Below are 18,497 nucleotides of genomic sequence, written 5' to 3'. Positions count from 1 at the left end.
CCAGCATTGCAATGAGCTACTGAAAATGTAACTCCCTTCCTGTGAATATTGCCTGCTGGTCTCAACCAGTCAACACCTCATCCACAGACCTTGCTTTAGCTCACAGGGCCCAAGGGAGGGTGTTCCTCACATGTTTTATTTGAGAAGAGGCTGAAGTTGGAATAGCCACCTGAAAGGGCATCCTTTCAAAGCTTGGATATTTTAGCTCAGTTACAGGACACAGCCATTTTCTTCAGCCCCTCTCCCACTTGTTGGTTCAGAGCAACATCCTGCATCACCCTGCTAGGGAGAGCTGGAGATCAATGAGGTCGAAATTAATGGACAATACTATCTCATTATTTTGGATCCCACCCTCACGACAGACCCTTACATAACTCAATTTCAGGTCAGTGTAGGAGCAGTACAATTCCAGAGGTGACACTGGGTGTACATCAGTTTCCTGCAGGGAGCTGCAGCTTCCCAGCTCACACTGTTGCACATGGATTCAAGGCCATACCCTTCAGCATACTCCAGGCAGGGGACAAGGCAGTTTTAAGGCTAATGGAAGGCTGAACTATTTGTTCCTGGACCCTTGTCTCAAAGAAAATATTGTGCTGAGCAGGCAAGTATAATATCTGGACATGGAGTCAGCAAAGGCTGAACACAAATTTATTTACTACAGATAAAAACTCAATGGAAAAATCACTACAGCTGATAAACAATAAAAGAGATAAACTCTGCGCTGTACATAAGACATGACAAACTAGGAAGAGGAGGGAGAGATCTTTCCCCAACAGGGAGAGGTGAGAAATGTGACACTGCTTTGGAGTTTCAGTCTATTGTAGGATTTCTCTCCACTAGAAAATTCTCAAAACCTAGGAGCAAATTATAGCAAGATCCTGAGAAAAGAAGTGTCTAGTTCTCCACAAAAGGACACTGTTGGTTCTCTTTGTTCATGTCACTCCAAGCACAGTTCCCAGATTTAAGGCTCCTGCTCAGATCCACTTCTTTCTTCTCCCCAGGGTTCTCTCCCAACACGTGCCTCTTGCCCTAGAGAAATGAAAAACCCAAACACAGAGTGTAAAACACAAGTTAATTGAAGGTTAGTTAATTCTCAGCAGAATATGTAGTCTATTTTCAGGCCATTCAACTTGGACTCCCTTGTGACAACGTACAAGAGTGACTTTTTTCTATGGCCTAAAGAGAAAGAATGCACTGAAATGGGCAATTTCATGGTAAGGCCAAAGATAGACATTGTACAAGACTTGGGGGCATTTAATGACAAGACTGACCCACAGAAAAACATTTGTGTAGTTACTAGTGTCTACAGGTCTAGGAGGCCACAGTTCTAAACTGGAACCCTACAAGATAGAGAAATTGAAGGATTTAGGGTTTTTTTCAGCTTAATCTCCCTCCCTCAGTATGACCCATTAAGCTTTACCTGGCGAGAGGCAGGAGCACTGGGAGAATTGTCATCTCGGAGAACACTGAGGGGAGAGCGGCCAGTTCCTCCAGATGTTGCCATGAATTTGTTGTTGGGCTTGTGTCTTATGGGCTTGCTCACTAGTTGACAAAAGGAAACACACCAGTGCATTATGACAAGGCTCAAAGGTCCCAGACTTTAAATGCCTCCTGGCCTTTATCAAAGACTTACCCAAGGGCTTTGAGGCAAAGGGATCACAGAAAGGTTAATGTTGGAAGTGAACTCTACAGGACCTATTCCAGCAGGGCCACATAGAGCACATTGTCCAGGACTATATCCAGGTGTCTCTTGAATATCTTTAAGGACAGAGATTCTGCAACCTCTCTGAGCAACCTGCTCTAGTGCTTGGTCACCCTCACAGTGAAAAAAAGAAAGTATTTCCTGTGTACCATTCCATCCCCTTTGCCTCTGGTCCCATCACTGGGCACCACTGAAAAGGGCCTGGCTCTCTCTTCCTTACCCTTCCTTCAGGTATTTGTATCAATTAATAAGATACTCCCTGAGCATTTTCCTCTCCAGGTTGAACAGTCCCAGTTCTCAGCCGCTCCTCCGAGGAGCAGTGCTCAGCACAGAGCTTTCTGAAGCACAGCCTGTATCAAAGTCTCTCAGCACTGCTCACACATAGCACAGGGATGTGCTGCCAACACTTTCGCCATTGCTCTTCCCAGGGAGAAACTGTAAGGTCCCTCTGGACAGGTCTCCACAGTCGCAAACCCATCTCAGAGAGGGGAAGAGTTGTCCTATACCTCCTGATTTTGCATACAGGTGGAAAACAATTTCTCAGCTCTGGACAGTAATCGGTTCAGTAACAGAAGAGTTCTCAAAGGGGTCCCCCGGCTGTAGAGGCTCCAGGCGGTGGGACACAGCCGGACTGGGGGACAGGGACAGGCTCTGTCGGGAAGCAAGCCTGGAGAAGACACCCTTAAACAGATGGTGCCGAGAGCCCCAGCTCGCTCACAGCCCACCCCGCGCAGCTCTCCGGGCACACGGAGCGCTGTCACCCCACACCGAGCACTTACCCGAGGAGAAGCCGTGTCCGGCAGGGCGGCCGGGCCGGGCCGTGCTGGGAGAGGGCGGCCTCTCCGCCCCTTCGCCCGCGGGCGGGGAGCTCCGCCGGGCCGGCTCCTCGGCGGGGCTGGCCGCTCCCGGAGGCGCCGGCTCCGGGGCCTCGGCCCCGAAGGCCTCGCTGAGCTGCTTCACCAGTCGGTCCACGCTGTCTGCCGGGGACGGAGAGGGACGTGGTGAGCCTCTAAGTCAGGTAGCCCCTCAGCCCGCCGACCCACAGCAGCTGCACTCACCACTGGACACGGCTCTCATGGGCGTGCGGGAGATGCCGGGCGTGGGCGACCGTGGGTCCCGCTCCTGGCCGGTGCCTGCCGGCGGCTCGGCGGGGCTGGGCTGCGGGCTGCCCGCCGGGGAGCTCACCACCTGCGGAGAGGGCAGCCGTGGGGGTGGCGGGCCGGAGCCACGCAGGGGGAAGCGGCGGCGGGAGGGCGCCTACCTCGATGGGGGTGCGCAGGATGCCGGCGGTGGGGGAGCGGGGGTCGCTAACGTGCGCCAGGTGCTTGTTGCGGGGGGCGGCCGGAGTAGCAGGGGCGCTGCCGGAGACCCCCATGGCGGCGGCGGCCGCGCTGCGCCCCTGCCCCGCCAGACCCGCCGTTCGAATCTCCCGCGCGCCGGGCGGTGCCGCCGCCCATTGGCCGCTCTGAGGGGGCGGGACTCTTACGTCACGCCAATCTCCCCGCCCCACCAGCCCTTCGGCTCCGCAGTCCCCGCCCGTCACGTCCCGCCTCGCCCTGCTGTCAATCTTCGTGGACAGACCCGCCCCCTCGCCCCTCTGTACGTTGTTATTGGTGGAGGAGCCCGGCACCGCCTCCCGCGATGGCCGAAGGGCGGTTGCGACTGGTCGAGCCACCGGGTCGGCACGGCGAGTCCGGCCTCCAGCCTCGCTGCCGATTGGCTAGAACCCGCCTGACCGCGCTGGGCTGCGATTGGGCGGGGCGGGGCTGTGGGCGGTGCCGCGGTGAGCCGCTGTCATGGCGGAGCTGAGCGAGGCGCTGCTGTCGGTGTTGCCGTCCATCCGGGTGCCCAAGGCCGGCGACCGCGTCCACAAGGACGAGTGCGCCTTCTCCTTCGACACGCCGGTAAGCGCGCCCCGGCGCCGGCCCGCCCGCCCGCCCGGGCTGCTCCCGCCGCGGCCGGCTCCCACCCCGCCGCCAGCCGGGGCGCCGCCCGCGCGGGGCCTCACGGGATTTGTGGTTCCCCGGTGGCCGCGGCGGCCGCTCCCGGGCGGCGCGCTGGGCCCTCGCGGACTACTACGCCCGGCGTGCCCCGCGGCGCGCCCCGCCCGCCCGCGGTGCGCTGGGGGCTGTAGTTCTGGGGCCGGGGCGGGCGTGGGCAGGGCGCTCGCCCCGATCGGCCCGGCTCGCCGGCAGTCCCTGGAGAGTGAGTGCCCCCGGCCCGAACTCTCCGTGCGGTGGCTCGCCAGGACTTGTAGTCCCGCGGGGGGCGGGGGTCGGGCGCGTCCCGGGCCCGCCCTCGGCGGCGGGGGGGCGGGCCGGGGGTCCCGCCCTGCCCGGGTCTGAGCCACCTCCCCGGCCTGGCCGCGCGGCGTGGCCCGGCAGGCGAGGGGCGAGGCGGTGCTGTGTCATTAAGATGGCAGTGGTCCCTTCTCCAGCCATCTCCACCCCGCTGGCATCCCTGCGCTTCCTGCGCTAGCCCCGCTCGGCCTAAGTGGACCTGCGGAGGCGAAGGCAGCGGGAGGGCGAGGTCCCCCTTGAGGTCCTTCACGGGCGCCTGTGAGGGCTGAGCCCCGGCCCAGCAGAAATGGGACGCAGCTGGGAGATACGGGTCCTTCGAGGAAGTGGCACATGGCATCCTGGCCCTCTTTCCCTCCCCGAGCTCCACAGTGATGCCTGACCATGCACAGCCACTCTGTCTCAATCCCAGCAGCTTCTGAAAGCTTTTTAGTGGTTTCCCTCCTTTCCAGCTTCTGCATTTGGGTCCCCTACACCCTCTGTTTGAAAAGGGTATCTGCTGAATGAGTGTGGTGTTTTCTAGCTGCTGGTGGGGTGGTGGGGGCACGTTCTGTATCTGTTTCCAAGCTGCTTACAGGCTTTTGAACACAACAGCAAAAGTAAACAGTGGTCTGTTAACCTTCCTCACAGTGTAGCTTGGCATCATTCCCTATGGCACTGGGAGTCATATGTTTGGACAGGGTGCCACATTCTAGCTGGTAATGATTGTACCATACTCTGAACTTGTAATCTGTGCGTGCTAAGGGCCTTTTACCAGATAAACTCTTGTGGAAACTCAGGCTTTCCTGATTTGGTAGCATCCTGCCATAAATGAACACGCAAATAGTTTTTTAAATACATCATCATGACAGGAGTACCTGTTCTTCTGGGACAGCCAGGCTGGGGCTTGCTATCCTATTTCTTACTAGCTACTTGTGGCTGCTGTGTAGGAATGAGCTGTTGCCATGACTTAACAAATAATGACTAGTCTGCCATGCCTATCCTAGCAGCTGGAATGTCATTCTTTACCACCTCCCTTCAGTTTTGTCCCTCCTTCCTTCCAGGAGTCAGATGGCGGCTTGTATATCTGCATGAACACGTTCCTGGGCTTTGGGAAGCAGTATGTGGAAAAGCACTATCAGAAAACAGGCCAGCGGGTCTACCTGCACCTCAAAAGAACACGTAAACCGGTAAAAAATAAAAATATGTATGCTCAAACTTGTTCTGAAATTGAGAGCTGTGCTGTGTCTGTGTATTCCATCAGATACAGCGTTTTCTCTCCTGAGATACAATTGTATTCTTTCCTGGTGAATTGAGGGACACCCGTGCTTCAGTTCTGGTTATGCTGAGTTGTCGTATGGATTGCTCACTTATTTCTGCCTGGATTCTTTCTGTTTTCAGAGTAGCTTGATTTCAATCCCTAAGGCTTGCCACAGCGGGCCTGTCTCCTTAACTCTTATTTCCCTATTTCTTCTCAATGCCACAGAAGGAAGAAGACACCAACTCCAGTGCTGGGGATCCCCCAAGGAAGAAACCAACTCGCTTGGCTATTGGTAAGGAAGCACCTGTGTACTGTATGGTCCTTGTGTTCAGCCAGTGCTCTGGAGCTGCCTCGTTTGTCTCTTTTGCTTTACTCTTCTTGGCTAGTATTCCTGGTCAAATTCAGACTTCATGTTTTCCAGTGTGTCTCAGGTGATCAGTTTCTGTAGAACAGTCATTAAGGAGGTCGTTGTGTTCTGTGTCCAAAGTTGCATCTTGTTTTCCCTGGATTAGTGTGGTTTCTTATCCTCTGCCATGACCCCACATGCCTGGGTCAGCTTGGTGTGGGGATCACCAGACTGGGCCTGTTGCTTAAACACAATGTGCCCAGCATAGGGCTGAAGTAAGTTTGAGAAAATACATGTCTGAGAAAAGTAAGTTTGAAGCTCGTGGCAGATAAACTGTTTTTTAAACTCTTCGGATATTGAACTAGCGTTATTGATACAGACGGGGAACAAATTAATGGAAAATGCTGCATTAACATTTTTGGCTCATTAGGTCTTATAAGACTGAAACTGGAGAAAATACGTATGAGCATTAAAACGTAAAAAAAAAATTAAATCTCCCTTTTTTGGAAGAACAAGGCCAGTGTTCCATTACTGTCTTTCACCAAGTGAGAGGGCTGTCACAGCAATCAATGCAGATGCTGCTCATTTGGAGCAGTTTCAGCTGGTAATCTCTGAGCCATTATGGAGACACATAAAGGAAGGGACAGGAACATTTGTAGCAGTAACAGGTTCTTGGCTTGCTGGAAGCTGACCACTAGAGGGAAATCCAGAATCTGGACTGTGAACATCTTGATTTTGGCTCACATTTCCCGTGGTGTAGATGCTGAGTGACTTGTCTGCTGCCAGAGCACAAATACCACTGTTAAGACTGTCAGCTGCTCCCTGTTGTGCTGGTGAGCTGAATAGAGCCCCAAAGATCACTTCTTGCAAAATTGAGGCTGGAATCTCTGTTTCTTCAGATAGCCGGTGCTTTTATGTATATATATATATGATTGTGCTGCTTTGGGAGAGATGAGGCCCAGTCTGCATTATGAGTTATTTCTGCATCCTGAATTCCACAAAGGTCTTTCTACAAGTGTTGTCTGTGGGTCAGCAAATATCAGTCTGTGATAACAGCTTAGTGGTGAATGGAGCAGGAGAAAATAAAAAGTATTAGGTCTCTGAGACAATGGTCTCAAGTTCAGGAGAAGGGTTTTTTTAATCTTTGTTTTTGCTGAACTGTGGTGGTTTTGCTAATCCTGACACGGGAGATTTTTTTAAAGTACCAGAAAGATTTGTGAACAAAATGTAGCCCTTGATCCCTCTGTACCTCATTTTCCTTCTCAATGATGAGAAAAGATCTACAGTGCTGGCCTCCTGTGCCTGCATGTTGTTTGATGGACTTTTGTGGTGTGAAGTGCTTAGGTTACCACCATGGAAAGGGAGGCAGTGTACCTCAGGGCAAGCTGGTGGCTATTGACCCTCTTCCTCATCTGGAGCCTCAGAAGGTTCATGTAACTATCTGAGGGGACCTCACCAGTCTGGTTTAGTTTGTTTAGGGTTTAGGAATTGTGTAATGCCCTGGGGGGTTGTGTATTGCTTTGCACTATGAAGTGGTGACAGGAAATCTCTGGGCTGTGCTGAAGAGGCACAGAAGAGGATTATCTAGGTATCTTGTTGCATGATGCTGGTGACTGTTTTCTAAAATCATTGTGTTCATACATAGCAGTTCGTGCACAGTGTAAAATTGTAGGTATCTAAGGAGGGAGTTGCAGGAGATATCATGGAACTGGATATTTTTGACAAGAATGTTTTAAGGAAATACAGTAGTGGTTATCAGAACTGTGTTGCACACAGGATTCTTGAGGCAGAGGCATTGAGCTGCAAAAGCTTTTATTCCCTTCAGAGATTTGTTGCAGCTGCAGATGTTTGCAGCTGTTGTTGACCATGCAGATATTTGTTGCAGAGATTATTGCAGTCACAGCACGCAATTTTTCCAGAAATGTAGGAAATTCCATTTAAAAACACAGGGGGTTTAGGCTGCTAGTAAGCCACGTGTCTTCTGCCTGTTTCCTTTTGGGACGTAGGATGTGAATATCTGCAGAACAGAGAAGGCCAGGCTTTTCCTCTGAGTATCTACATAATCCAAAAACTGTAGGTGAGGGAATCTGCAGGAACTGCAGATGTTTTGGTGAGCATCCATGATGACTCTTTACAACTAGCAAATAACCCTTATGTATGGATCTCCTGTTTCTGGTGCAACTTCTGGAAAGCACATCTAGGTGGGCATAGAAACTACTATCACTATCTCTTTGCTCAGACTTTTTCTGCAATTCTGGATATTCTGGTTCCAGAGGAACTCCTGGATCTCCTTGCTTGAGTGCAGGACTCTAGACTATTCTTTCTGGAAAAGGCAAGAAAGAGAGGCAGGCTTCTTAAAGATGCTAGTAGACCTGACCTTTGCTCTGGCTTACAAGGTGATTTCTTCATGCACATCTCCATTCATTGTCTTGAGTATTCTGGTTAAGGATGAACACCAGTGCTTTTTCTTGGTCCTGTTCTGGCCAGTGCCTCTTTAGAGGAGGTTTGGTTATCTTCCTGCTTGTAGCCAGTCTGGAGATTGTTGTTAAGCATGTGTAAAGAGAACTGGGAAAAATAAACCTATTGTCACTAGGTCCTGTGAAGTCCACACCACCAGCAGAAGTTCTGGGGTCCAGAAATGGAAGAAAAATTGTGGATCACTGATTTAGATTTTTGTCTTAGTCATGGTGCCTTATTTCATATAAGCTGTGGGGAAAGAAGCTTTTCAGGGTCTTTGGTTTCATGTGTTACCACAATGTTTTTTCTTCTTGTAGGTGTAGAAGGTGGATTTGACATCACAGAAGAAAAGTTTGAATATGATGAAGATGTAAAAATAGTAATTTTGCCAGACCATTTGGATATTCCACGTGATGGGCTGGAGGGACTACCAGACATGGTCAAAGACAGGGTATGTTTGGATGGAGGGCTGTGTTTACTGTTGATGAGGAAATGGGCCATTACAGAGAAGGAAACTGCCCTGTAAAAGGGATCCTGCAGGACTGCTGTGAAGTCTCAGCTGGCAGTCATCAGGACTGTTCTGCACTTACACAGTGCTGTATGTTACAGAGTTCCAGCTTGTGTGTGACTGAGGCTCCCGAAAGTCTCAACTGACTTGCCTAAATGTGGAGTGTTGTGGTACTGGAAGCTTCTTGTGCCCCTACTGTGGTAGGGCAACCCTTCATGTTTTCTCCTGCTGTCCCAATTCCAGATTGCCAGTGCGATTGAGGCCATCCTGACAGCAGATTCAGCCTCACGGAAGCAGGAGGTGCAGGCTTGGGATGGGGAGGTTCGGCGTGTTTCCAAACACGCTTTTTCCCTGCACCAGCTTCAGAACGATGTCCGCATCCCACCCTGGTGAGCATAGTGCTGGAACTTGCTGTGTCACTCTGTATCCCAGGCCCTTCTCCTGTGCTGGGCTGCAGCAGCAGATGAGACTTCTTTTGTGAGTCTCTGAGCATGCCTTGTCACAGTAGATTCAGGGGAGGTAGCACACTAAGGTATATCGGGGTTCTCAGCGTTCTGTAGTAACAGAGGAGTGAGATCACTTATACTATGGATATTGCAGTGGGCAGCAATGGCGAGGGCTTGGGAGGTAAAACCCAGAGGTTTTCCCTCTGATCTCCTTTTCTCTGTTCCTTGTCACTAGTGGCTGGAAGTGCAGCAAGTGTGACATGAAGGAGAACCTGTGGCTGAACATGACCGACGGAGCCATCCTCTGTGGCCGGCGCTACTTCGATGGCAGCGGTGGCAACAACCACGCGGTCGAGCACTACCGAGAAACCGGCTACCCGCTGGCTGTGAAACTGGGAACAATTACTCCTGATGGGGCTGGTGAGAACGGGGATCCTCCCTGGGTTAGGGATGCCAGGCACCACTCAGGCTGACACAGATCTCTTGCAGGTGGCAGGGTGGCGTTGGCCATCCTGTGACCTGGAACATGCAGTGTCATCCCATTGTGAACTTTCCCACTCTGACCTGCTTCTTGTATGAGGCAAAGAACGAGCTGGTGAAAAAAATCTTGCCTTCCTCTGCCCCCCCCTTATAATTAGGAGCTTTTAGAACTGTTATCCAGGTTGCCATCTGATTTTCTGTGTTGGGGTGTTTATCGAAGAATTGTGTGTTCAAGTCCTCAGCAGCGAGTATATGGCACAGTAACCCAGTTTCCTTACTCCTGGCATAAGTGTACCTCTGTACCCTGATCGGTGACAAAGTTGTCTTAGTCACATGCTTAGGAGGAATCTCAATATTCTGTCTGTTATGTTATTCTGCTGAGAAAGGGCAGAAAGCCCAGTGGCTCAATTTGTCAAAACTCCCAGTTCTGAGCGCTTTCTTCATCCAGCTGTGAATTTGAGATGACAGGCCATTATAAGTTTCCTTTTTTCTTTTCTTTTTTCTTTTCTTTCCTGCATAGATGTCTACTCCTATGATGAGGATGACATGGTGTTGGATCCCAACCTGGCAGAGCACCTGGCACACTTTGGGATTGACATGCTCAAGATGCAGAAGGTGAGGAGGAAGTGGTGTCCTCCATAGGCCCAGAGGGAGAGGGAAGCAGCTCTGAGGTGTCTTAGCTGGATTCCACCTTTCTGTGGCTATGCAGAACCATTCCTGGTCAAGAAACCCTGGGGGTTTTTGTCACAAAGAGAGTTGTCTCATCTGTCCCTCTTCTTTGATTGCCTTTTTTGCCTTTCTTTCATGTCCCTCAGGTTTATTTCCCATGGGTTATGTGTCAGTACTGTGGGCAGGAAGGCTCCCAGGTGCTGAGCTTTTTTTGCTAGTGTGTGATTTCCATGCCTCTTCATAGGGAATGGTTCAGATTTCTCCCATATTTCTTTTCCTTCCTCTTTCTGTCCCAGGTATTCATATATATGGAAACAAGTCTTGTTTCTTCCTTCTCTGTGTATAGACTGAAACAAAATGCACTTGACTCTGTTTCTCTACAGCACTTTTCACACCTCTGGTGTTTCCTTGAGTCTTCTTTGAGGATTTTCCTGTTCTTTCCCTCTGCAGACAGACAAGACAATGACAGAACTGGAAATAGACATGAACCAGCGCATTGGGGAGTGGGAGCTCATCCAGGAGTCTGGTGTTCAACTCAAGCCCCTCTATGGGCCTGGGTACACCGGTATCCGTAACCTGGGCAACAGTTGCTACCTCAATTCTGTGATGCAGGTGCTGTTCAGTATCCCAGACTTCCAGAGAAAGTAAGTGAGCTTAATCACTCCTTTCCATTAGTCTGGGATCAGTACAAAGGTCTCCTAGAACTGGGAGCTTCTGTTGCAGCAATCATGCTCAGAACTGCATTTTTAGCAGATGAAGCTGCATATCCCTTAGATTGCTCTGCTTTGCTTTGCAGGTATGTGGACAAGCTGGAGAAGATATTCCAAAGTGCACCTTCGGACCCCACACAGGATTTCAGCACACAAGTGTACGTAGAATTTTAGTGAGAGAAGGAAGGCTGAGGCTGCCTGGATGCATCCCCTCTGTGCTGCATTGCTCCAGGGTTCTCCCTTAAGCCTCCCGTCTCCTTCCTTGCCTGTAACCAGAGACCCTTATATCAATAAGGATCTAAGCCCAGGAAGTTCAGCTGAATGCCCTAGGTGGAGAGGACAAAGTGCATCCTGTGTGCATGAGAGGCTCTGAAATGTATTATGTGTGTTATGCCTGTTAAACTGAGGGATTTCTGGGAAGCAGCTTCTGTCTGCATAATGGTTAAAAGGGGCTTGCTGTCTGCAGTGGAGGGAGATGGCAAAGAGCATGTATGCAAAGAGCAAAGAGTATGTTTAGGCAGCTTTATTCTCAGTAGATAACTTATGTATGCTTAAAGAGGCTTCCCTCAAGAGGTTCTGTGCTGGAGAATATGCAGAAGGAGGAACACAGGATTTGGGAGGGGGGTTGCATTTTAAGTATGTGAAGTCTGTGCTACAGCTGCTCTCAAACAAGCATGTGGAAGTTTGGGGTGGAGGAGTGGAAGGTGGCATTTGTGGACAGGGTGTTCAGTGGTACAGGAGGATTCTAAATTTGGGCAGCCTGGACTGAGGTGTTCAGTGAGAGGGGATTCAGGTGAGACAGCCAGAAAGATTATTGCCTGGGCAATGGGAGGAGTTGGTAACGTTTGGTTCCAGACAAGTGGCAATAATGATGGGGAAGGACTGGAGTAAAATGGAATAGCAGGAGGGTCTGGGCACAGGAGGAAATCACTGAACACATACTGTTGTCCATTAAGCACCTCATGCAGTCAGTCTTTCCTCTGGGAAAACGTGATCAGTCTGCTCGCAGCAGTGCTATTTCTGGCTCAGACAATTTCTGTGCCCTGTTGTCTCCTGCAGTCAGACACTGCTCCGTTCCCCCGTCAGGCTGCACCTCAGCTTGGCTGTTGCACAGCTGCTGTGTGGCTCGGCACCAGCTGTTCCTTCATGTTCTACTCAGTGTGCAAGCAGTGGTTGAGATTGGCACACAAAAGCTCTAGTAACTTTGAAGCCATGTCTCCAGGGGCCAGAGAGCAGACCACAATAAAATAACCTTGCCTGGTGCAGTAGAGGAAGCTGTTCTATGTGAGACTGACAGCCCACTGCAGTGTTAAAGCTGGAGGGATTGATGTGGCTCCTGGAGCATGTGAGATTGAAGAAACATTGATCCTAACAGTGACCTTGTCATTCCAGAGCCAAACTGGGCCATGGTCTGCTTTCTGGGGAGTATTCAAGGCCAGCTTCTGCAGATGGGGAGCAGCAGCCTGATCAGAAGGTGAGGCTTGGATACAGCATCCTCTTGAGGCATGTGTTGCATGAGGTATCGTGTGTGCTATGTGGCAAAGGAGGGAGAACCTTTTCCGAAGGCATGTGTTGGGGCTTGTTCCAAGGCTTGTTTCTTCTGTCACCTGAAGAAAAACATGGCTAAGAAGAGAATGCTACATGCCAGGATACATGCTTGGCAAATTATGACCACCTTCCTCTTCCACGTTGTTATTTGCAGGGTATGCAAAATGGCATTGCTCCACGCATGTTTAAGTCCCTCATCGGAAAGGGGCACCCAGAATTTTCCACTAACCGACAGCAGGATGCCCAGGAATTCTTTCTGCACTTCATCAACATGGTGGAGGTAATGGTTGAGTCTGTCTGGCAAGTCATGGAAAAGCCCAGCTTGATTTTATTTTCATAGCAACAGGTGAGGAGTGGAGGTGAGAAGGTGGCAATAGGAGCAGAGAGGAGAGAACACAGGGAAATGGGCCATCTAGCACCTCCCGGGGTGGAGAAGGACAGGTGTTTGGCCATGTTTTCAGGGCTGATTCCATGAAGAAATCTTTTTTGGGAGTGGCACAGCTGGAGATGTAAACTTTGTTCTTTAGTAGCAGGAATGCCATGGCTTCCTGGAGTACAGAAGCTGGCTTTAGTTTCCTCTTTGCTGTCTTTTCCAGGGGACTAGGTGCAGAAGTGAATACTCTTCAGCCATGTGCTGTGTGGCATCACTGTTACTGCAGATCATTGTTTCTGCCATTCTGATGTTACACCTGTCCTTCTAATCTCTCCTTCTTCAGAGGAACTGCCGCAGCTCGGAGAACCCTAACGAGGTCTTCCGTTTTCTGGTGGAGGAGAAGCTGAAGTGCCTGGCCACAGAAAAGGTGAAATATACCCAGCGTGTGGACTATATTATGCAGCTGCCTGTGCCCATGGATGCTGCACTCAACAAAGGTCAGTAATGTGCCAAGACCAGAACAGTAGCAAACGCTATGTTTCTATATTGTACTATCCTTACAGAACTCCTTAAATGAGAAAGGGACTTCTTTGCCACTTCTGAGGCCAGATCCTTCTCCTGCTTTTGTGGGATTGGGCTGATTTCTTCAGAGGTGGTGTGACACGGTGATGTCCCTCTAGTTCCCCCTTCTCCTTTCCCTCGGACACCACAAGCTGGGCTGTGATTCAGCAGCAAAACAGGAGTGACTGCAGTAGCAGAACTGTGCTCCAGTTCTGGAAGCTGGGCTCCACTCTCGATGGCGTGTATCTCTAGGCCTGCTCTGCCTCTGGGTGTAGCTTACACCAGCCGCTTTGTAGGTACCTAGAGGTGGTCCTTGACTCCTCTGCTTTATTCTCCAGATGAACTGCTGGAATATGAGGAGAAGAAGAGGCAGGCAGAGGAGGAGAAGCAGCCACTGCCTGAGCTGGTGCGAGCCAAGGTGCCTTTCAGCTCCTGCCTAGAGGCCTATGGAGCTCCAGAGCAGGTGGATGATTTCTGGAGCACAGCCTTGCAGGCCAAGTCTGTGGCTCTTAAGTAAGTGTGTGTCAACTAAGCTATGATGAACTGGCCATAGCTGCATCTCTGGGGCCTTCTTGTAGTGGCTTGGGAGAAGAACGAAACTGAAGCTTGTAGTCCTCCACACCCTGGGTCCATAGAACATTGAAGCAGAGAGGAAATGAGTCCATCAGTGCTAGAGTGGTTGCCCTGAGTGGGCAGAACAGCAGTGCTAGTGAAGTCCTAGCCATCACATTTCAGTTGCTGAGGGGCTACAAAAACAGTGATATTGCAGAAAACTAGTAGCTTTTACTGTAAATTTAAAATTTCAGCTTTGGAATCAGTACTGACTATATGATGACACTGATCTTGCACCATCTCTAAAATTTCTTCAAGTTTTTAACTGTTAAGATTTCAGCAGAACACTGAGTGTAACAGGTGTGTGAGTTCTTTGAAAGAATGCTAACTTAAATGCTAGTAGCAAGGTTTATAAAACAGCTTTAATTTTTCTCACTGCCTCTAGCGCATGCAACAGTGCAAAATTGCAGTGACAAGATTACAAATGTAAGCAGCTTTCTGCTGTGATGCTACTCAGTGTTCTTTTGCAATGAAAGTCCTCCAAGAGTTGGAAGTGCTTTTCTAACAAATACTCTATTATTAAGCAGTAGCTACTATAAACAAACATCACATTGAAAAGTAACATTTTGGTTTAATTTTTACTGAGTCATATTCAAATGCTTTACTGTTGCCTCATTTAGTTCTACAGCATGTTGCAATTATCACCTGGTAATGAATATCTGTCTCTCTTATAGGTGCTTCTCCCTTCACAAACATTCCCCTCTGTTTCATAGATTCCAGACATTTTCTCTCTCAAATTGTCTAACTAAATAATGTTTAATCAAATTCAGTTAACTTAAAATTTACTGCTTCTGTTTCATATCCGAAAAAGTGTTCTTGTGCTTGAAAGCTTGTCAGTTCCTGCAGGTGCATCTCTTGGTCTAAGAAAAGATGTTACTTCCACTACATTCCTTAAGGGTTAGACTTTTAATTAAACAAAATCTGTCCAGGCTTGTAAAATAGAGGATTGGAAGTTAGAGTATGTACTATTTTTTCTCATCTCCAAGATTTGCATTCCATCTCATCTTGTCAAGGCTTCTGCCTTTGAAATGGTTCTGTGTTTGAGGAGCTTTAAGCTCAGCACAGGAAAGCTGCACAGAAGAGTGTATCCCCCAACCTGCTCAGGACATGGCTCTGCCCTACTCACTGATTTCTTGGATCAGCTAGTTACCCTCAATCTTTCCTAACAGAGTATTTAAAAAATATTATGTGTCTCTTTCAGAACAACACGGTTCGCTTCTTTCCCAGATTATCTGGTCATCCAGATCAAGAAGTTCACTTTCGGTCTGGACTGGGTGCCCAAAAAGCTCGGTAAGGAGGATGAGAAGTACAGACCATATAGGTACTGGGAGTCACATATGGATATTGTGGTCATTACTGCCAGAAGGAAAGTAATTATGCCAAAAGTTGCTGCAGGCATCCCCAGGGACTTAGCCTTCTAGATTTCCCAGCCGAGTCCTTTGTTTCTGCCCCACATGGAGGCTGAGCAAGACCGTATCTTGCAGATGTTTCCATTGAAATGCCAGAGGAGCTGGATATCTCTGCACTGCAGGGAACAGGGCTGCAGGAAGGAGAAGAGGAAATGCCAGACATCGCACCCCCACTGGTGACACCAGATGAGCCCAAAGGTAGCCTGGGGTTCTATGGCAACGAGGACGACGACTCCTTCTGCTCCCCTCACTTCTCCTCTCCGACATGTTAGTGATTCTCCTCCTCTCTTCCTGATGCCTGACTCATTTCCTTGCTCTCCTTGCCTTGTGTCCCATGCTAGCGGTTTCCCACTTGCTCAGACTTTTCCCTGTCCTTTTGTCAGCGATTGCCAGCTGCCTCCCTTGCATACTTGTTATGCAAGGGTGTTATGCAAGGGGGTTTGTGGATTCCTGTTCCATGCAAGATGGGGGGGGTGGCATGTCCAGTGCATTTAGAGGAGGCAGAGCTGGGATTTATACAGGATTTTATTGGTAGGGGTATTTAATTTTCACAAACCACAGTGGGAGGTTGGGTTCAGAGCCTAGGAAAGATCCAGTGCTCCTGAGTTCGTGGGTTGAATAATTTTGTGCTTTGCCTGTGCGTGAGACTGCTCTTCTGAAGAAGAAAGGTGGTTGATATAGGCTGAGAGATGGAACCTGGTGTGAAATATAGCCAGGAAGTGGTGGCTTTGGAGGCTGTGTGACACGAGATGAAATGGAGCCAGCAGGGATGGGTGGGAGTGGGTGGCTCTAACTTCTGTCTTCCCACAGCACCCATGCTGGATGAGTCGGTGATTATCCAGCTAGTGGAAATGGGTTTTCCCATGGATGCCTGCCGCAAAGCCGTGTATTACACAGGGAATAGTGGCGTTGAGGCGGCCATGAACTGGGTCATGTCACATATGGACGATCCAGGTATGAGGCCATGGCCGTGGTGAAGCTTGTTGCTTCTGGGCTGTTGTGCTTGTGTCCTACTACCACACTGGAAAAGTGAAGTTGTTTGGACTTGGACTGTACCCTCTTGGAGAGATGTAATTATTCTGAGCTGTGTTGTGTTTCCTGCTGCAGACTTCGCTAACCCATTAGTTCTCCCTGGATCCAGTGGGCCAGGGTCAACTATTGCCTGCCCAGACCCTCCTTCAGAAGACAGTGTGGCCACCATTGTCTCCATGGGCTTCTCCCGGGACCAGGCAATGAAAGCGCTCAGAGCCACGGTGAGAGGCACAGGTGACATCAGAGAGCAAGGATTTTCTCAGGAGCAGGAATTCTCAAGTTCACTGTCTTCTTCTTCCTTCCAGAACAACAGTCTGGAGCGTGCTGTGGATTGGATCTTCAGTCACATTGATGACCTCGATGCAGAAGCTGCTATGGATATCTCAGAGGGGCGCTCAGCAGCCGAGTCCATCTCTGAATCCGTCCCTGTGGGTCCCAAAGTGCGCGATGGACCTGGAAGTGAGTCCCAAGCCATAGGAATGTGGACTTTGGGGTGCAAACTCAACATGACTTTGTAATTCCTGATCCATGCACTATTGCAGGTTTTAGCAGCAGCAGCAGCATCTATCGCAGAGCTGGTATGGATGTAGAGGTGGAAGCAGGGAGGAAGAGGGAAGGAATAGCAAAGTAGTCTAAACCCTTCAGGCTGATAGAGGATTACCCAGAAGGCAATAAAAGAGAGGTTGGGGAAGTACCATCAAGTGAAAGACAGGAAGGGCTGTGCTGCTTTTATCCCGTGGTTCTGGGAGGCTTTTTTGCCCTTTTGGTTCCCACTGAAAGAAGCAGTTCCAGTCTGTGCACAGAATTTGTGCCAGTGGTGGTGGCTGTTGGGTGCTATAGGGAGGCAGAATCCCTGCCTTATCTATCCAACACCCATGGCCCAAATAAAAAGTTGAAAGAGAGAAGGCGAAATGGAAGTTAGTATATCCCATTTCCCTCTATGTTAGGCCTTAAGACCACTCACAGTCACACTTGATGGGCATCCAGTTCTAAATTATTACCCAGCAGAGCTTCCTTCATGGATCTTTCTCTAGAGAGTGTCTTGCACAGGGTGTTAGGGAATAAGACACCTTTCCTCTCTCCCTGACAATCCTCTCTTCCCTCCTTCTTTCAAGAATATCAGCTGTTTGCCTTCATCAGCCACATGGGCACTTCAACTATGTGTGGACATTATGTTTGTCACATCAAGAAAGATGGCAGGTAAGGATTTCCACAGTGCTTACGCTGTGGAACTGAGGTACTGCTTTAAATCCCCATCCTCCCATTTCTTCAGAGGTCTTGGGGGGGTTGGGCCTGAGAGCAGGTGAGTGGAATCGAGTTGTCTTAACCACGGAATGGCATTCCTGAGCTCCTCTGGTGCTTGTTGCAGGTGGGTGATCTACAACGACCAGAAAGTCTGTGCTTCTGAGAAGCCCCCCAAGGACCTGGGCTACATCTACTTCTATCAGCGGATTCCCAGCTAGAACATCCTCTTGCTGTGTGTGGTGGGGGAAGAGTGGGCTGAAAGTGTGGGGGGGAAAGGGGTGGGGGCAGTGAGGGTGGGAGCAGGGTCCTTATCTTCCCTGCTCCTTTTCCCAGTCCCTTCACGGCCTCTCTGTGGAGACAGGGGGAGATGAGTTCACTGACTAATCGACTGGGGGCTGGAGCCCCCATGAACATGAGTGAAGGGGGTTCGGGGGGTTGGGAATGTCTGTTTCTATAGGAAATGTCCTCATTGTCCCCACCCCCGTAACACACAGCCCTAGTGCTTCGCTGCTTGGTGGGACGATGCCACCTCCATGCTGTCCGGAAGGAGAGGAGGGGGCTTGTGTGTGTACGTGTGGCTTGTGAATGGGGGGGGGGGGGTTCCTCCTGCCCGCCCTGTCGGGCGTGGGCGTGGGGCGGGCAGCAAGGCGGGCCACGAGCAGCGCTTCCCCTTGTGTGCCCTTGACATGCCAAAATACACGAGGGACAAAATAAAAGTCGAAATACCCCCCTGGCTCCTGTCTGGCCCCCTCCTGGCTGGGGGAAGGCGCGGGTGGGGCGAGGGGCGGGGCTATCGCGCGGGGCGTGGTTTGGGGCGGGGCATGTGGGGGCGTGGTCTCGGCCGCCGCCGAGCTATAAAAGG

The 18,497-nt window shown here is 50.3% G+C and overlaps 2 protein-coding genes across 3 annotated transcripts; one reads left to right on the top strand and one right to left on the bottom strand.

Annotated features, from left to right (window-relative positions):
• Positions 1-156: 156 nt before the first annotated feature.
• On the bottom strand, positions 157-3,246 carry CDCA3 (cell division cycle associated 3). The gene is made up of 5 exons (XM_066175432.1): positions 2,964-3,246; positions 2,761-2,890; positions 2,482-2,679; positions 1,421-1,542; positions 157-1,029 (listed from the first exon to the last, which is right to left on the bottom strand). The coding sequence occupies exons 1-5, from the start codon at positions 3,075-3,077 to the stop codon at positions 895-897; spliced, it is 699 nt and encodes a 232-aa protein (XP_066031529.1). The 5' UTR covers positions 3,078-3,246; the 3' UTR covers positions 157-894.
• Positions 3,247-3,470: 224 nt separating this feature from the next.
• USP5 (ubiquitin specific peptidase 5) lies at positions 3,471-18,368 on the top strand. Of its 2 annotated transcripts, none has more exons than XM_066175430.1 (20): positions 3,471-3,606; positions 5,043-5,168; positions 5,465-5,531; positions 8,360-8,493; positions 8,794-8,939; positions 9,232-9,416; positions 9,997-10,091; positions 10,596-10,789; positions 10,942-11,013; positions 12,248-12,329; positions 12,558-12,683; positions 13,120-13,273; positions 13,676-13,850; positions 15,151-15,239; positions 15,434-15,556; positions 16,169-16,312; positions 16,466-16,611; positions 16,696-16,849; positions 17,506-17,590; positions 17,760-18,368. In XM_066175430.1, exons 1-20 carry the CDS (start codon positions 3,499-3,501, stop codon positions 17,851-17,853), a joined length of 2,499 nt encoding a protein of 832 aa, XP_066031527.1. In that variant the 5' UTR covers positions 3,471-3,498; the 3' UTR covers positions 17,854-18,368. The 2 variants fall into 2 exon arrangements, with proteins under 2 accessions (XP_066031527.1, XP_066031526.1); XM_066175429.1 differs by having other exon boundaries at positions 15,434-15,625.
• Positions 18,369-18,497: the final 129 nt, after the last annotated feature.

Source organism: Chamaea fasciata, unplaced genomic scaffold, assembly GCF_029207755.1.
Source record: "Chamaea fasciata isolate MVZ Bird 193981 ecotype frontalis unplaced genomic scaffold, bChaFas1.0.hap1 SCAF_2, whole genome shotgun sequence".
Lineage (NCBI taxonomy): Eukaryota > Metazoa > Chordata > Aves > Passeriformes > Sylviidae > Chamaea > Chamaea fasciata.
Note: the sequence above shows the minus strand (reverse complement) of the source record. Positions and strands in the feature narration are given on the sequence as shown.